Raw genomic sequence first — 19208 nt, 5'->3', positions numbered from 1 at the left:
AGGCAAATCACAAACTTTGCAGGAGGTGAATGTAATATCTAGTTTCATCTGTCCTTATCAGCATATTTTAATCTGTTCATGCAGGCGGTGCCTTCTGCGGGAGATCTCATCGGTTTTCACACCAATCCTTAACCTAAAAAATTTCGGATTAGTTTAAATAAAAATCTACTATTTACATATCCTAGGCAAAACGACTAGTTCTAATCGTCTAAACCTCGAGCGGCTGAAATAGAGGGAAAGTTTTGTACGCGCCACAGAAACTCGAAACGTGGAGGGTAACATGTGATTTGATTCACGCACCGACTTGGTTAGGTCGGCCGATCTTGGACCATGGGTTTAATGCGACTCTGTTCTGTTGCGCTTTCTATCTTTGTGCCTCCCAATGAGATATTTTTTTTGACCAACAGAGATTTAAAAAATAATAATTATAACAATAATCAACATCAAGGTACACTAGTGTCTTATGAGTTGTTTAATTTTAAGGGTATTTTTTAAACTCTAAGGCTTTGTTTAGATTGTATTTTTCTGAATTTTTTATATAAAAATTACTATAGTGATTGGATACATGTAAGGTAAAAAAATAATTAAAAAATATGTTAACGGAAAATAAAATAATTTATCTTTAAAAAATTGCAATTCAAACACATCCTAAACATCTTTTTACGTCTAGATGTAACATGAGATGAGATGCAAAGTTGATTGAAAAATATTGTGTAAATTTTTCGTTAAATATATATTTATGAAAAGCATGTCCTAACATATAATGCCCGGTTCACAAGTGTGTGTTGTGTAGTTAGTAAAATTATTTTTTATCCTTTTAATCACATTTTCATCTCACACACACGTTAAATATCAAAAAGTGCTATAGTAATCTCCTATCCAAACACACTCGTCTCTCCTATTATTGTTTGTTACTTCAAAATATTACTAATTCTAGAGTTTGTTAAGAAAATGTGAGTTTTTTTTCAATCATCATATTTTGTGTTTAGAACCAATACATAAATGATTAATATTATATCTACTGATACTCTATTCATTATCAATATTAAATGACAATCTGAATTTGAAATTGAAATTTTACGTGTAAATTAATATTACTAATAATATATATATTTGTTAGTATATATAAGATTAATCGATAAAAAATTGTGATAAAGAAATATTTGGAAGAATAAGTTGCTAAAAATAGGTTTCGATATATATCCATCGCCAACTTGTGGGTTATATGCAGATTGAAAAGAAACGTGTACGTCGAACAAGGATGTGAAAACAAAGGAAATTATTCAGAGTAATAGCCTTTCTACATGTTATCAACTTGTGGGTACTTGTAAATAATTTAATTGCCTTTCTAGCTGTTACTTCTTGTCGTACGTGGACGGTGAACTTGGCTCATGAATCAGAAACTACTCCTCTCTCTAAAGAGAATTAACAAGTTGCCTAATTATATATGCCACAAACTCATAACCACAATTTGTTCAGTTGAATTACAGGTCACAGAACACAGACCTGCTGTTGATGTAAAAAATTAAAGCTCTTTAAGATGTACAAATATGAATTACTTAACACCAATACCCCATGTAAGATTTGATTTGCAGGCGAGTGCGTGTTTGGATAGTAGGTTATTTGAGATAATTTTTTAGAGAAAATATTATATCATATTTTTTATGTAATATATGTGAATAAAAATATGATTAAAAAATATATTGATAATGTAAACAAATAAATTGTTTAGTGTTCTTGCAGGTGAAATGTGTAGAATTAGATGTATAGAGCCATGACCAACCTAAAAACATTTAAAACTTGAATTTCTTAAGCACAAAAGAGGTTAAGACCCTTAATATATTTGGCACTCTCCTTTAATATAATCCTCGGTCCAAAGCCTTTATTTTATTTCATTTTGCCTAAATGATGCAAAAATGGAATCAAGCTTTCTGAGTCCATCTTGACCTTATTGATGAACAGAAAATCAAATTCGATAAGCTCAAGGTTAAGTCAAGCTCATGTCTGCGTTATAATCTGTAACGTGTCGAGTTTTAATTATTTGGCTGCAAAATTTTCCGTGCTCAGCAATATGATCAAAATGTACTCAGTAGTCTAGGGTCAATATGACTAGAGGTGTCAAAATGGGTGATTTGGACGAATTTAGATCGGGTAAAATGGTAATGAATATAAGTGAATCAATCCATTTATACCAATTTAATTAGATGGATATAAATGGGAAAGTCAAAAAATGAATTGTGTAACCTAATTACTCATTTATAACCCATTTATTTTAATTTTTTGTAAATTCATTTTTGCAAACTAAGTTATCAATTTATACAATCATTTGCATCTATCATTAGCTTTAAATATTTACTTATAATGCTCAATAAACCTAATTATCAATATTTTCCCATATGTACTCTATGTCGCAAAATTACATACTATTTAATAATTAAGCAATAAGAACATAAAAATTTGAACTAAGTACTGTAAAAGTTAACATAAAAATATTTTTTCTTGTGTAAATTTAAAATTTAAGATAGGTATTATTGAATAACTCATTTATATCCATATGCCAAAAATTTAAGATATCCATACCAATCTATTAATGGGCGAGTATGAATAAATTTAGTTAAATGGATTTGTTTGACAACTATAAATACGACTGACAAGTTTATCAAGAACTGCCAGAATCTTGGTGAAATTGGAAAGCCCATACTGGAAAAGTTTCAAAAGAAAAGATCAATCATACTTGAACAACTTATTGATTTATTTTGTTTTAAGCCAATTTTGGACATGAACAACTGATTTCAGCTTTGGAAAGACGGACCTGAGAAACTGCAAATACTTTCGAGTTGTTACGTTTTTGGCACGTCATAGCGCACTCCGTTTTGCTTGTTTTTTTATTTTTCCAACTCCAATTAAGGCCCGTAACGTCCATCTATATTCATTCGCCCTGACATTAACGTAAACCAACTCTGTTGAAACCTCTATTTTTTTACCTTTGTTTCTTGACATTCATGTAATGCTCGGACCTTATAATATTTCAATACTAGGGATTAGATATTTTTCAACCATCCGCTGCCATTGAAGTTCCAATGCTCCGTGTTAAAGTTTCTTGCATACCAAATACACTAGTTGCTCACTATTTTCTACCTAAAATAGTAGAAAGCAGGAAATTAAAAACTATCACTCGCCATCCTTTCAGACTCTTTTCTTCCCTATTTTGAATATGGAACCACTCTCAGAACAATACCCGGGATTTACATAATAAAGGGCAGTGTTCTTTGTATAAATTTCGGCGCTCGTTAACGTGGTAAACAAAAAAATCTTAGTCACTCAAAAATTTCTACTTTTTACGTGAATGCATTTTCAATCATTATTTTACCTTACATACATCAAATCGTTACAGTACATTTTTCTATAAAAACTTAAAAAAAAAATGCAAAACAGGTTCTTATACATAAGAACCATGGACTGGTTAAAAATGTCAAACGTTTCATTAACATTTGCTTATTTGGTTCGATGTCACATTCTGAACGTAGTGTTAACCAATAAGAACTGTATGGTTGAAACTTGAAAGCAATAACTTGTAGTATTATGAAGGAGGCAACAACAAACTGTAACTTGTTTTCAGCAGCGTCTTTTAATACATGCATACGGTCCAGCCGCTTGATATGTGAAGCAGTTGGCCGCGGTGCATTATTTATTTTTCTTCCAGTATAGGTTGTTAAATAATTTAAATGTGCAATGAAATTATTTTTCATGTACAACCATAATTGTTTCTTATTTCGTATGCATCAATAACTAAGACCGTACAAACATGTCTATATATGTCCACGGCAAAGTACAAACACAGCCACATAGTCTTTGCCAGCTTCATGCTGTACACTGGAGTAGAAGCAGATTCAATTGCGTCCTTTTGTATTCTGGACCAGCTTTATATTTTTCTTCTGCCCTAGACCAAAACACACATAGCAATATTGACTTTTGGCGGGAAAATTGGAGTCAAAGCGTGAGACGATTGGAACTTATATATATATATATCATGATTTGGAACTTATATATTTTCTTCTCTTCACCTAATCATAGAAGTTGTTGCTTTAATTTGTACTTCAATTTTTGTTTCCTCTATAGGAGAAGGAGCTAGCACATGGCATTATTACTTGGGTAAAAATTCTAATTTCCTCAGCTCAAGAATGTCCTTTGTCACCTTGTCCTTGTTAGAAGAGTTATTAATTTAGTCTTTTCTATAAAGCACATGACAAGAGTTATTTTGTGTCTACATTTAAAAGTTCTTCCACTCGCAATGGAAATGAAGGCCCAAATTTGAAATGCTCAAAGTAATACTCGCAATGGAAATGAAATCGGGTGTGTTTGGATTGTAAATTATTTGAGATAATTTTTGTGAAAAAGTACTCTAACACTTTTTTTGATATGATGTATATGAAATAAAAAGGTAATTGACAAATGTATTGATGATGCAAATAAATCAGTGGGTGTAAATAAGGTGTAAATAAAGTGAAATAGAAGACAAGGTGTAATATTTTGATTGTATCATAAACACATTTCTCAATTCATCTTTTTATATTTTTAATCACTTTTTTTTTATCTCAAATACATCGCATCACAAAAAGTGATACAGTAATTATTTCAAATAATATTTTAAATAACACTCTATCCAAATTGATTTGAGTAAAAATCTGCTCTAAAAACATAACAATATGTCAACAACAAACTCAGAGAAAAAACAGCAATCTGTAATCTTTGCTCTTTCTTTTTTTCCTTTTGGGGTTTCGAAAAAGTATAAAAGAATACCACCAATGCATTAAACAACTCAAAGGCCTTGTTATTTTTGGCCAAGTTTATCTGCTACAAATTTTTTAACAATTCTAACTATAATAATTTCAAAAAACTTTTTAGAATTTTTAAACTATACACTCCAAAAATTTGCACACTCTAAAAAAATTTTCTACAACTTCTACAGTAAATTACGGTAAAATTTTAGATAAACATTCAAAAAATTCACATGCCAAACCAAACTATAATTCTTACATATCGGCTGCTAACGTGCTTGAACTGACATGACAGCTGAGACTCAAAACTCAAAACTCAAAACGCTCCCAACACAAAAGACCAACTCCCCATTCGTTGACATAACTTTGTGTAAATCCAAGATCCCCTGATTCAATATAGAGAGTTAGATTGGAACATGATGACAATGCAAATATAATTATAGAGTTAAGATTGGAACATGATAAGTATTGGCTTATTCAACGCTAATCTAATTTTACATTGGGCGGGTGTCAAATTACGATCAAATCGGGTGCAGATCTGTTTCGGACCCCACCAAACACAAAGGGTTTGGACTTGTTCGCTGGTGACCCGAAAGAACATGTTCTGCTGCCTTCCTTCCTGGAAAGTTCATATTGCCATTTGCCCAAAAGGCCACGAGACGTGGACTAGCAGCTAAATTGATAAGCCTTATTGGCACCAGCCAAGAGTCCTTGGGCAAATTGCATTCGCAGTAACTTCGTCAAGATTGATTGTTGTTTCTGACTTTTTGTGGACCTTATGGAATTTAAAATGCCTTGAGGTCTTTTTCACCAGCTTTGGTCCCATACGTATTACATAATTTACATCTGTTAGATAACTATCAGACTCTATGCTGCTTGCGACTCATGAGAAATGAATATTGTTTTTAAATTTTCAAACATGCGTGTCATATTAATTGACGAAGTTTTTTTTTTTTTTTTTTTTTTTTGCTTCTTGTATTTTCCGTTGTGCATGTATGTAAAAGGAATGGGCGATTCTCAGCATGCTTGCGTGGCAGCCGTGCTGCCGTGAATTCAAAAGGGTTTATCAAGTTTTATCCACACATACTTGAGGGATTTGAAAATTCCCTGCTCAATTAGGAATAATGATAATAATAGTCCCTTAAAAATAGATATGAGTTTTGAGAAGGACAAAAAATTATTGTGCAGATGGATAAAGATACTTCTCATTTGATTGTTATTTTTATGAGTTTTTTTTAATATAGAAAAAATATACTGTAATAATTTGATATATGTAAGATAAAAAGGTGATTGAGAAATGTGTTAGCGAAAAATGTAAAAAAATTTTCTACAGAAAATCACAATCAAAATATTACAGTAGTATTACTTGACTAGGGAAAAGATTAATTTCAAAATAGTGATTGAAGTGGGTCCTGGAAAATGTTTTTGGAGGAAAATGCTTGAAAGAGCATAAATCTTGCTCTCGGTTGCTCTAGATTTTACAAAATTTGATTATAGAAATTGATTATAAAGAATAATTAGAATCAATAAAAATTACCTTTTAGGTGATTATAAATTTTATTTTTTTTGGTCATTAAAAGAAATCTACAATTAGAATACAAAAATAATTGAACACATCGGAAAAATTGATTAACCAAAATCAAAATCTATAATCAATTAAAATAATTAATCGAGAACAAGCCCAAAGTCTCGCATGTCTTGTAATTGTATTGGGCAACTAATTGTGTTTTACTCCCAAACCTCATCACGAACTTTTGAGGTGGAAAAGAAAATATAATTCTAAAAGTAGCATTCTCTTGCGTTTTGTTGCTTTCAGCAGAAGAGGAGGGAAAATCGAGTGCAAAGGTGCAAGTGAAATTGTCTTTGGCTAAGTTTCAACCTTTCACTTATTAAGGAAAAAAGATCTTGGAAGGGTTGAGTTGGATGTTCCTGTAAGTTTCAAGATCATTCACTTATTAAAAAAAAAAAAAAAAAGACCTTCGTAATAGATCTAAGTTTGTTTTGGATGATGAAATCTTTAATTTTTTTTTTTTTTTTTTTTATATAAAAGTTCGTATACACGGTGATACAATTTCTCTATTTTCTAAACAACCTTTTTAAGATATCCGGCATCTCTCCTAACTTATTACTACTATTTTTTTTTTGAAATGGTTTATCATCTTGGAACATGTTACTTGTTCCCTCGTAAATGTAAGAAAGCACATGAGATTCATCAAAGAGCAATCGAAACCAGCATTCTTGACACACGCAAGACTTGTACGTGTATGCTTCAGTCAGCTTAACCGGATTGAAATTTTTGAAGAAAGTTAATTGTATTGAATGTTACGGGAAAGGGAAAAAAAAATTTGAAAGTTTCAAATTGCAAATCCATGGCTCTTGACTTGATAATTGATATACTCTAAGCGACATTTACCTACTACTGGTAGGTTGCGCCTTGTGATTCTCAAAATTGAAATCCTTTGTCTACTTGAAGGGAAAACTTTTTTTTTTTTTGTTCTCAAATATTCCAATGGTTTTCCTCAAATTTGACATGGTAGGTAGCTTGTGGACTAATGTATTTGTACTGAGAGAGTGCGCACAAGCACGTAACAATTTCACAATGGATTTATTTGAAAGAAGCTTTTTGTGCAACTTGTTTCTGATTCGAGCTAGTTTAGGTCGGAATTTTTGAGGGTTTTTTTAAAAATAAAAATATTGTAATAACGTAATATATATGAAGTGAAAAGATAATTAAAAAAATGCATCAAGAGAATATTTTAAAATTTTTTCCAGAAAAAAAAAAGGAGTTATCCAAACGAGCACCTTTCTTTCAGCTGAACTTATGCGGAGGATGTGCAAGAGAGAGTTTTAAATGGGAATAGAACATATTCCTAGACCAATCAGCAAGAAAACAGAGGAATAATTGGCGGATTATTTCATTTGAGGTCTTGCAATTAGCTAACCACCGGTCAATTTGTTGCTAAATAGTACTTGTCTCTGAATAGTACGTAGATTCATTTGTTCACAGTCTTTGTCACTTTGCTGTTAACACGTTTTTCTTTTATTTTGGTTTGCTTAATGAATACTACTACCATGACTCTGGCATGATTTTTGACCATACAAGGTTGAACCTTATTATACTATCCTCACCCTCACCCTCCTTAGATATTTATACAAAATTTATGTTGTTGAACCAGATAATATATTACTAATTCATAGACTTACCTGACCTCCCTCATTGTCATCTTCAAATTAGAAATGAAATTGTGCTATCTAAATCACGATTAATTGGCTTTGTTTGGATATCAAATTTTTTCAAATAATATTTTACTTGCATCATCATAAGCATATTTTTTGATTTATCTTTTTATATTCTCAATTTACTATTTCATCTCACATACATCGTATCAGAGAGAGTGTTACAGTGATTATTTCAAATAATACTTCAAATAATGCAAGGAACGGGGAATATAGAGGTATCTATTGGCAAATTGAGAGGAGCAATGCATATCCCAAAAACAATGAACAGACTTTTTTTTTTTTTTTTTTCTGGTTCTATGTTTGAAGTGCAATTATTATTAGTTTTTTTTTTTTTCAAGGAATGCATGAGTTCATCACGGTAGTGTAAAATCAAGAATTGGTAGGTTGCTTGCAGATTTGACAAAAGATATTTATTGCGGCATGTTATACTACCATCTGTCTATAATTAGACATGGGATGACTGTAATCATGCGGGGCAGTGATTAATTTTGATTTGCGTCCCTGCTGTTGCTTTCATTGAATCTGTCTAGGCATTTTCAAAGCTTTCCGAACCGTCCTCCTCCTTTTTTTCTCTTTTGCTGATTTCTCAAAATGGGGCCATGAGCTCCATCTTTAGTAAAAGCTCAAATGGGCATCTTTCTTTTGTGAAAAAGAAAAAAATTTGCTTGCATAGACCAAAAAGAAAAATCCATTCGTCAAATCCAAACCAATTAGCCAAATGGCCTCCTAGCTCTTGCCAGTTGCCAGTTGCCACTTGATCCGGTTGTCAATTTTATCATAATGACACGACTTAATATTATACTACTAATTCATCACATGACTCAGCCCCTAGTCGTCGTTGTTCTGGTCTTTCTAGTTTTATTTCTTGAACTGAAAATGAAAAGTCCACCACCAGAGCGGGGATGGATGAGGGCGTCAAGGGTTAGGCCTTACAGTATATAATACGACAAGCACATGTTTTGGTGGGGGGATGATCGCAGAGTCTTAACAAACTTCTTCATCTGGAAAGAGACCTCCCCCTCCTCAACTCAGTCATCCTTAATTTGCGTAAGCACCACCCTTCATTGATTACAATGACTTGTTTCTTTTCCGAGAATAGTTTGGGACAAAACCACTCGAATTTGAATGGTCAAGGGAAGGCCTATTAAGATCTTTCTTTCTATCAGATTCAGAGTTTAAATCCATCCTGCGTTTAACAATTTTTTAAAAAAAAGCGATTAAAACGTTACTTAAAAAATAACTGAAAAATAAATAGGAGGCGAGTCATCTTTCACTTCATTTCTATCAAATATGGTTGAGCGCGGTATAGTCTATAAAATCTTTTTTTTTTTTTTTTTCAAAATATGAGAATCAGCAGTGAACTTCACTGACTTCTTGAATAAAAACACTATCATCATTTTTTATGATTTATATTGTTGTTACCTTTTGGTCCATAATTTTGGAGCCCAGAATGGTTGATACAGAGTTCAACGTTATCCTGCCTGAAAGACTTGTCCAAATTCTCAACTGTTTACTGTGATAAATAAATTGATTGCTGGAAAAATCCCTATTGATCAAAGGTGACAAGATAGGGGTTGAAGGGAGTCATTTTCTAGGCTTTAAACTTGACCCAACATGATTCGAACGTCTGTGGCTCCGATAGCCAGTAGGATTCCTCAGCAATGGCCGCCTCTGGGCCAGGAAACAGGTAACAGCCCAAATCAGTTGACAAGCAAAGAGAAGTTTCACATCCATTTCCTTTGTCACGGCTCCTCAATCACTTCCATCCATAGCAGTATGACGTTTTCCCATTAAAATGGAATTCATATGGCTTCTCTAGAAGAAAAGCACGTGCATTGAACCTAACCATGATAAATGTTGCGTTAATAAGGAGGATAATGAATGTTTATTAGTGCTGCAAGAATTACACAATAGTCTAATCCCTGCTGACTTATCTTTATCCTCTTAAAAGGTGAAAACTTTCAATATTCCAATACCTACAACTTGGACCACAACAAGCTTTGAAGGAATCAACAAAATTACCCCTATTGGACTCGATGGGAGACAGCTGATGCAAGAAATTATATTCTGATGATTTTTAGTAAAGAAAGAGTAAATAAGACAGCAAGATTCTAAATGTCTTGAATGTTGCTTTACATCCCTTTCAAAAGGTGACACCATCCCATTTTCTGGGTACTAACAAAATGGTGATCAAGAAGAAGGGTCAGCTGACTCAGCTGCAGCTGCATTTTTCTTTGCAAAATATTCTGCAGCACGAGCTAGGTTCTTGGCAACTGATGGTTTCACCCACTTCTTTCTGCCAGGGAGAACCATTAAAGAACAGCCAGCAGCTTCAAGCTTCTCTTTTGCCGATGCTGAAAAGGCGCGTGCTTTGAAGCTCAGCTTCACGCTAAGCTCTCCATCACCCAAGATCTGAATCAAGGACATGTATTAGCAAATGATATACTTAAAAGGTTCCCACAGCGCTCAAGACATTGTCACAAACAGGGTCACATTCCTTTTGCTAGCAGCTAATGAAAATCAATCTGCAACTATTAAAGTCTGTTGCTTTTCATACCAAGAAGTCCACTTATAGTCTCCACCCTCATAAATAGGAAGGCTAAACATAAATTTTCTTATCTCATTCCACATTTATACAGAATATGACATGTAAGGATTAAGGCCTCTTTAAATGGTATTACAACAGACGGTCAAAGGTTAATTAGAATCAAGGCCTCTTCAAAATTTATGGCTACATAAGTCTTCCCGAAGCAGTCCAATCATAGGGCCAACTCTCACGATCATGAAAGAAACAAACAAGCATAAGATCAATTTTGATGCAATATTTATTGCCAAATATCAATGACTTCATGTTTGTGACTTTGCTCCTTTCTCAATTGTTCAGAACGTGCATTAAACACTAGGGTATGGTAAGAAGAGAAAATTCTAAATAATGAACCAACACTTCAAGACCTTGCAGTATATATGTCGCAAAGTGACGATATATATGACTATAACGGAGCATTCGAATTACTATCTGATAGGTGTGTCAACTGTCTTTGCAAACTCCAGCTGAAACTCAATTTATTCTAATGTGTGACCAATTGCCTAACCAAGTTCGTTTGCCCAGGACAAGAATCTGCTCCAACATTTGCAAATTCAGCATACAACAAATAAGGCATCCTAAGTACGCAAATTTCGAACTCAGAAGAATCTAAAGAAGGTTAACATGACAGGAGCTGCTAGTCCTTAAGTTTTTACAAGTTGAACTAATCATCAAGGTACAACTTGAATGTTTCTTTTGGTGTGTAAATGTAAACCAGAATTCCCTAGCTCAAAAGGCAAACGCTTTTGAGTTAATAAATGCATTAATGCAACAACAGTAGCCATTTTGCCAGAATCTCAGATCCAAAAAAGCAAGGAAACCTACCATGTTATGATATTTTTTGTGCAACATTTTATGATTTCTCCCATTTAGCAAAGACAATCAAAATACTGGGTAACAACACTTCACGTGACATGTACAATCACCTTATTGCTCTGAACTAGTATTTTTGCCAGTTATTCAGGACATTTAGATTGTTGTGACCTACACATAAGCTGACTCATGGGCTGCATGTCGAAATTAAGTGGCCATTCGGAAGAAAACAACTCTTCTAGAATCTCTTTCTTACATGCAATCTTTTTTGCCAATTAATTTGCTGGGTCAAGTTTCCAAAAGCCTCATCTAAAGAAAACATATCCACAAAATGTCGCTAAACCAAATTGTGGTATTTAAGTATTATCTTACCTTTAAAGGAAGTCTCCTTTCTCTTCCTGATGGGTTGATCAGACCCTTCTTCTTCAATGACTCTAGGGATACCTCTTCTCCCTCTTGGAATCCTGCATCCTCTACGTCTTTCAGATTTACTGGGACATATTTTGGTAGTCCAGCATGCATACCTTCATTTAGGTGAAAATTACAAACCTTAGTAATAAAACTGGAAGCACTACAACAAGGCACATAGAAGGAGAAGAAGAAGAAGAACCTAATTAAAGATCAAGCATCCAATGACCTGTTTCTTGATCTCAACACCAAAAAGAATAGAAAACTATGCATCAAACATACAAAAGTTGAAAGGTGATGCCAAAAAGATGAAAGGTGAAACTATGCATCATAAAGATGATGCCAAAAACACATGCAAGTTCAGTTTGGTTACCAAGCATGAAAGATTCAAGTAAGATGACTTCCCAACTCTCATTTCATTACAACATAAAAAAAATCTTCTGCTTCTGCCAAGCTATTGAACATCAGTTACAAGCTGTGATCCTACACTAGTCAGAGATGAAGTTTTTACAAGCATGAAGCTTAACCTAAATAACCCACTCGCTACATTAAGTTTTGAAGTATTTAAACCTTGTCCAGATTCAGGATCTACAGTTGTAAGTCCACTAACACTAATATTTGTTGCATTCATGCCCACAGAAGAATAACAAGTACAGGATTAACCACATGAATCCCATTTTTGCACTCTGTTTGACGTACAGAATCTATCAGGTTAATCAGTTTGAAGTTCTATAACTCAATTCTCAGACCAAGCTAAGTCCTTGTCAAGCAAATATACATGACATCTATACTTGAACTCCATGGATAAATTCTACAAAAGTCATGCTGCTGAATAAGACATATATGATCGAGTAAAACACATTTTCACAAACACAGAATATACAAATTGCTTCCGAAAAGGTGTACTCCATCCATAGTCTCTTGCAAAAGTAAACATGAAGCTAAAGTTCACATAATCATTCAAAAGCTTCCAACTTTACAAATGGCCATCAAATAACCGATATGAAACTACAAGATAAACCTTTCTTGGTAACATCAATAATAAAAAAAAAAGAAACAAGAAACTTCAATGAATCACCTCCAGCAATGCCTCTAAGCTTAGGAATCCTTCGGTACAACGGCATTTGACCGCCTTCGAACCCCTTTCGGACACCTGGACCAGACCTTGATTTCTGACCCCTCATCCCAAATCCACAGCTACCCCCTTGCCCAGCAGAGTGACCTCTACCCTTTCTCTTCGCTTTCTTTGTAGACCCAGGTTGAGGACCTAAATTATTCAACCGAAATCGAAAGCTAGAGATACCAGAAGCAGCTTGAATTGAAGAAGAAGAAGAGTCCGCATAAGCTTTGTTCAACACTATCAATGGTGCTCTTTGCTTAGTCCCAGTTTTATCAGTAATTCTTACACTAGACGGAAAAACAAAACTTGGGTTTGCCTTAAAATTTCTCACATTCCCCTGTAAATATTTCAAAATGAGCAACAAGAAGAAAAAAGGGATTCTTGATTTTTGTCTAAAGTACTAAAGAAATTGACAAGAAGTACAATTTTGATTAGGAATTGTCTTAGAAAGGATGAATACGAATTGAGATATATGGGGGGCAGAGTATTGTTTACCTTGAATGGAGAAGAGGGATGGTGGTGGACGGCTGATGAAGTTCTTGTAGGAGTTGGGGAGGAGAGGGAGAGGAGAGCAGCCATGGAGAGGCTTGTTTTAGCTCAGTCTATCCTAAATGTTTTCCTAGCGGATAGGGGTCAATGTCTTTTCACTCCGGCTCCGGCTGAGAAAGGTTAGCCATTTTGTATTTTGACCTTTTTGAGTTTTGTGTAATTAAACTTGTTTAATTTTGTTTTGGGAAAATTGCACAAATCGTCCCTCACATATTAATGATGTGAAAATTTAGTCCCTGAGAACGAAAACGAACACTTTAGTCCATTACAAACAAAAAATGATCAATTTTGGTCCTTGTTAGCTTTTTCGTGTGAATTCTTGACGGACCCAATCATGTGAACATCACGTGACCAACTTTTGAGGGACAAAAAGGGCAAGTCACTCGGATCTTGACCAAAATGTAGAGGACCAGTATCTTTCTTCCTTCAAAGCACTTCAAATCCCTAAATTTCTTTGAAGTTGCCACGGGAGAACCACCAAACTGTAGTTGCGGTATACCAACCACAGTGAAGATTTCGTGGACAGCTAAGAACCCAAGAAAGAAATTCTATGAATGTGCCTATTATGAAGTAAGTTTTTGCTTCAAAATATTTTGTTTTCCTTTTTTGGAGAATCTGAGCTCCGTTCTCCATGACCAGCATAATAATGGCGGTGGCGGCTGTGGGTACTTCAAGTGGCATGAAACAAGCGGCTATGAGAGGTGCGATAAAATGGTGAGGCACGCACGAAGGTTAACAAAGAAGGTGAAAGATTTGGAGACTGATGTGAAGAAAAGAAAACTCAAAGAGCGCAGAATGAATCTGATGCTATTCATGGCCATTGTTGCTGTAATTTATCAATGGCTTTGGAAGAGTAATTTGGACGAGATTGACATGCCTAATACTGGCAATGACCTCAACCTCGTGCGTGAAAGTGGCATCCCTGAAAGCAGAACAATTCTTGAACCTCTTCAATGCCGCTTCAGAGCTTTCAGGCGACACACCCTTGTACACGTTCCCATACCCTCCTCTTCCAATTATGTTCTCCCTCGAAAAATTCTTGGTGGCAGCCTTAATTTCGTCAAGTGTGAACCTAACTAAATTAGTGCTCTCACTTATTGAATCCAACCTAGAAGTGGCGGGGCCAGAAGCTGAGTTTGCCTGGCTTAATTTCCATCGTTCGCTGGCTTTTATTTTCCTTTTCCTTCTTTGACAGCAGAACCAGAGCCCAGAGTAATTTGGCACTAGCAATGCCCCTTTTGTCCCTCAAAAGTTGGTCACGTGATGTTCACATGACTGGGTTCGTCAAGAATTCACGCGAAAAAGCTAACAGGGACCAAAATTGATCATTTTTTGTTTGTAATGGACTAAAAATGCTCGTTTTCGTTCTCAGGGACTAAATTTTCACATCATTAATATGTGAGGGACGATTTGTACAATTTTCCCTTTTGTTTTGATTATGAATGAGAAAAAAAGATGATACTATCATATGGTTAGAATTTTTGTCATATTGAAAAAATTTGAGTCATGTGACGAGATATAACAAACTTTATCAAAGTGATAATCCACTATAAAATTAAGGTGTTAACTGCTTAAATACCCAATTTTGATATGAAATTGAAGTATGAAATACACACACACACATATTAGCTTATATTTTTTTCTTCATAGATAAATGTATGAAGTACATCCAATATATATGATCCTTGTGTTGAAAAAAAAATGATCCTTGTGTTGAATGTCAAAAATAAAATGAAGAAAAATTTGAGTTATCATTTTCTGGTGCTTTAAACTACTTTTAAGAATCATACTTAATTGTCTCTAATCTGAACAAGTTAAGCCAAGTGTAACGGGAAGGGTAAAACAACAAAGGATAATAATTAACAATTTTTTTTTTGTAATAAAAAATCATTTTCAAATTACCAATTATAATATAGCCATTGCACATCCTGCTTAGAGATACATTTATGTTGTGATATATTGCACTAATATCTTCATTTCCTCTTAACTTTTTAATTGAAATGACTGCTCTAAATTTTGTTTAAAGATTTGATCCTCAAGTAATTAATAGTAAAAGAGGAACTCAATGTTTGCATGCTGAGTTGAGGTGATCCAAATTGTGTGGATGCATGTGAGATTCACCCAACTCTTGGGGTAAGTGATAAATATTGACATCTTTCACTTCTATTTCTTGGCTGCTATATTAGGATATAGTGTAAATGGTACAAATTGTTTGTCTCTCTATGCTTGAGATTTTTTTTATAGAGCAATCAGATTTGAACAAAAGAATTCGTATTCAACGATAATTTGCAATTCAAAGTAAAGGGCAGAAAATCAGGATGCAATCTTGCAAGAACATAAAACGAAATTAAAATTCTATCCCACAGAAATTATTTTCTGTGTGCACAGTCTATTACCTGTACACAACAGATATGATACATGAGAGCCGATCTATGGCTAACAATGGCGATAATGCTTTGCCAGCTACGACCGTGCCGAAAGGAAAAATCACCATGATGCAAAAATCGTTGTCTGTTTATTTCTTCTTGTGATTTCTGAACCTTGAATCTTGGTTTTTGATTAACAAATGTTTTATGGTCAGTTACTGGGATTTTTCTTTTTTGATCAGAAGTCTACAGTTCTTTAAAGATGCAGAGGAGCTTCAGTATAAGAGCAGCAGTTATCCAGAAGTTATTGAGCCAGCAGCTGTTGGTGTAGTGACTGGCAAGGTGTGGTTGCAATCTCCAACTTTTTCAGAAGCATTCTCGTGATCAGGGTCTGCTTCCTTGCTCTTTCCCCATAGAAGAATATACATACCAATTATAACAAGAATGGATCCCAAAATGCTGTCCAAAAACAAGTACCAAAATCATTAGCAAAGAGTAAAAATTGCCATGATTCTGAGGATTTATCACTAGTATGATATGGTCCTCCCAGGTATATTAGCCTGGTTCCATGTAAATAATGCTTCTTTAGCATGTCCATTTACATTCTTTTTTAGTATGATACAGTCAATAGGTTTTCAAGATCATATTTTCTCTTCCTTTTTTAGTATGATACAGTCAATAGGTTTTCAAGATTATATCTTCTCTTTCACACAGAGAGAGAGAGAGAGAATGAAAAAAGAAAAAAAGGAAAAGAAGTAGTGAAAATGTTAATTTGTTTGACCGTTAGTTTTAACGGAAACACTTTAATTCAAATTATGAGGGGTTATATGTAGCTTTTAAACTTGGAGGGGACAAGTGATAAAGTGCCAAACTACTGGGGGTAAAAGGTAATTTTTAGTAATACTAATGGCTAATGTTTGGTAAACTACCGGGGGTTATATATTGGTTTTACTTTTGGTAATACTAATGGCTTTTCTTTTTCCCCTTTTATGTATGATAATACAAGAACCACTTTTGAGAACTGATACAATGGTATATTGATCTGGAAATTCTTGACAAGAAAAAAAGGGAGAAATGGGACTTGAGACAGATTTACCTTCCAAGATTTATCTGTTCATGAAGTAAGGAGACACCAAAGATAGCAACAAAGATTTGTAGGAAAGGACTAAATGCTGCAGTGAAAACAGGCCCCCTTTGTTTTACACACCATGACATGCTTACGTAGCCCAGACCTGATCCCACGATTCCCTGTATAGAATTAACAGAGATTGGCTTGTTTAGTTCTGCAATTCCTTCCTGATAGTTACATAAAGCTCAAAGAATGAATCAATAAGCAAAGAAACGAAAGTAACTAGAGGGTTCTTCAGAAATCAGAAGTTTGATAGTATATAACTTGCTTTTACCCCCTGCTTAAAACTACATGTTGATTAAAACTACAAGATATGTTGATTAAAAACAGGTTCAATGCATGCTTACAGCATAAATGATAGTAAAAATCTGTAATGGTCCTTTGAGGGTCCAAGAATTGGGTCTTTCGACGGCAACACATAAGATGGCTGATTGGATAGCACTGAAGAAACACAAAAGAGCTGTGCTGCAATACTGATAGGGGTAAAATTTTCCAATCCAAGACTGAATGAGAAACCATGAAGCCCACACGATGCCACCCAACGCAAGAAATATGGAACCAATAACCCAATTTTCGGTATCATGCTTGGCTTTCTGGAGCATTGCAGGGGATGATTTAGGCGCATTGATCACTGGCATTCCTTTGTACAGGATTAGAACTAAGGCTCCTCCAACACAAACTATTGTGCCCAACACCTTTGCTCTTCCACTTGAAATTTTCAAGTTAACTTTCTCCTGCCTGCAAGATTTTGTGTAATTGATACATAATTCATAATTGGAGAGCCATCTAAAAGATTTGCTTACAAGTTACCTAAGTGGCAGGGCCAACATAAATGTAATCACTGGCACCACGTTAATGAAAGCGCAAGTGTACGTTGGTGATGTATATCTAAGCCCAACAAGGAAGAAGTATTGAGTAAGGGTTGCCCTGCAAACAACTCATTTCAATAACTGTCTGACATGAATTATACATAGGTAATTTTATCGTAAGCTATGGTGCCAAAATCGAGTAATTATGGCACAGTACTTAAAACAGACTGGCACTAACCCGAGTAGTCCACTGAAAAAAAGACTGCATAATATGCCACAAGTGAGATGTTTCCAGCATTTCCTGCGATAAGAGTACTATATTTTACAACACATCGTACTTCTGTTGGAATAAAAAGTATATTTATTCTCAAGTCTAATTTGGATTGAGCTCAGCCAAATTTGGCGAGAGAAAAAGGCATTACTGCTCTAAACAGAAATATATTCAGTACTTGTCTCTGTACCTTTCCCAGAAACAGACAATGGGGATCAAGAAAATAGCAGAGATGGATTGCCTGTAAGTGATAAAGAGCAAATGGCTCATTCCCTGATTCAGGGCCTTCTTGAGTGATATGTTAACAATGGCCGAGGCAAAACTAACGCCCACCATCGCAACCACCGGTTTCCACTGATCAAAACAATCCCTTTTGGCCATTGCATAGATTAACTCTGGTCAATGCTGAGAATATTATTTACTTAACAAACTAATATAATGAAGTTCCCTGAAACATTTAGAATATGAAAATCAAATTCTCCTTATCAGATAAAATCTTGGAAACCTACTGTGCAATTTTATACTATTTTTAGCAACTATTCCCCCCCTTGGATTGGATCATTCCCATTTGATGGACATATGGAATCACAGAAGCTCATATTCCATCCGTCATCTTCTTATGTCCTTACAGATGTTTCGTGCATTTTTTCACGTTTAGTTCTAATTTGTCCATCATGATTGAGAAGACTCTCGAGTCTGTCAAGTTCTTTTTTACACCGATTAATTATAGTGAATGGCAAGTAATTTGGAAACGACCAATCGGGCATCACTTTTCTTATGCATGGCATCTAATGCTCTTGGCCATGCAGACTAGTTCACTGTTTCTGCATATTTTTGGAAAGAACAATATGTCTAATCTCAAAACGCCAGGAGCTTCATTTCCCCCATATGAAATTAGCGGTGCCACTAAACGTAGCAAGGAAAAAGTGATTAAAAACAATTATCTTGTGGTGATGTTGACGAATATGGTGATTCCAAAACTATAGAAGCACATTAAACATGCAGCAGTATACCAATAACAATGGCGAGAACAGAAAGTGAGTTATTAATGAAATGGACAGTATATTTACATAATTAACAATTACAGCGGATTTTTGAAAATGGTTGACACAATATTCTAATAAAATGGAAATAAATTAAG

General features: G+C 34.6%; 2 protein-coding genes and 1 long non-coding RNA gene across 3 annotated transcripts; 1 reads left to right on the top strand and 2 right to left on the bottom strand.

Moving 5' to 3' along the window:
- Positions 1–9875: 9875 nt before the first annotated feature.
- LOC113719514 (large ribosomal subunit protein uL15c) lies at positions 9876–13613 on the bottom strand. Its single transcript, XM_027244729.2, has 4 exons — positions 13439–13613; positions 12902–13280; positions 11788–11939; positions 9876–10430 (listed from the first exon to the last, which is right to left on the bottom strand). Exons 1-4 carry the CDS (start codon positions 13520–13522, stop codon positions 10209–10211), a joined length of 837 nt encoding a protein of 278 aa, XP_027100530.1. The 5' UTR covers positions 13523–13613; the 3' UTR covers positions 9876–10208.
- Positions 13614–13903: 290 nt separating this feature from the next.
- Positions 13904–14643, top strand: LOC140021568 (uncharacterized). Its single transcript, XR_011825452.1, has 2 exons — positions 13904–14062; positions 14132–14643. It is a non-coding gene; the product is annotated as an uncharacterized lncRNA (long non-coding RNA).
- Positions 14644–15855: 1212 nt separating this feature from the next.
- On the bottom strand, positions 15856–18510 carry LOC113719290 (WAT1-related protein At3g30340-like). The gene is made up of 6 exons (XM_027244498.2): positions 18258–18510; positions 18035–18097; positions 17798–17914; positions 17335–17725; positions 16955–17106; positions 15856–16317 (listed from the first exon to the last, which is right to left on the bottom strand). Exons 1-6 carry the CDS (start codon positions 18446–18448, stop codon positions 16152–16154), a joined length of 1080 nt encoding a protein of 359 aa, XP_027100299.1. The 5' UTR covers positions 18449–18510; the 3' UTR covers positions 15856–16151.
- Between the last annotated feature and the right edge of the window lie 698 nt (positions 18511–19208).

Source organism: Coffea arabica, chromosome 11e, assembly GCF_036785885.1.
Source record: "Coffea arabica cultivar ET-39 chromosome 11e, Coffea Arabica ET-39 HiFi, whole genome shotgun sequence".
Taxonomy (NCBI): domain Eukaryota; kingdom Viridiplantae; phylum Streptophyta; class Magnoliopsida; order Gentianales; family Rubiaceae; genus Coffea; species Coffea arabica.
Note: the sequence above shows the minus strand (reverse complement) of the source record. Positions and strands in the feature narration are given on the sequence as shown.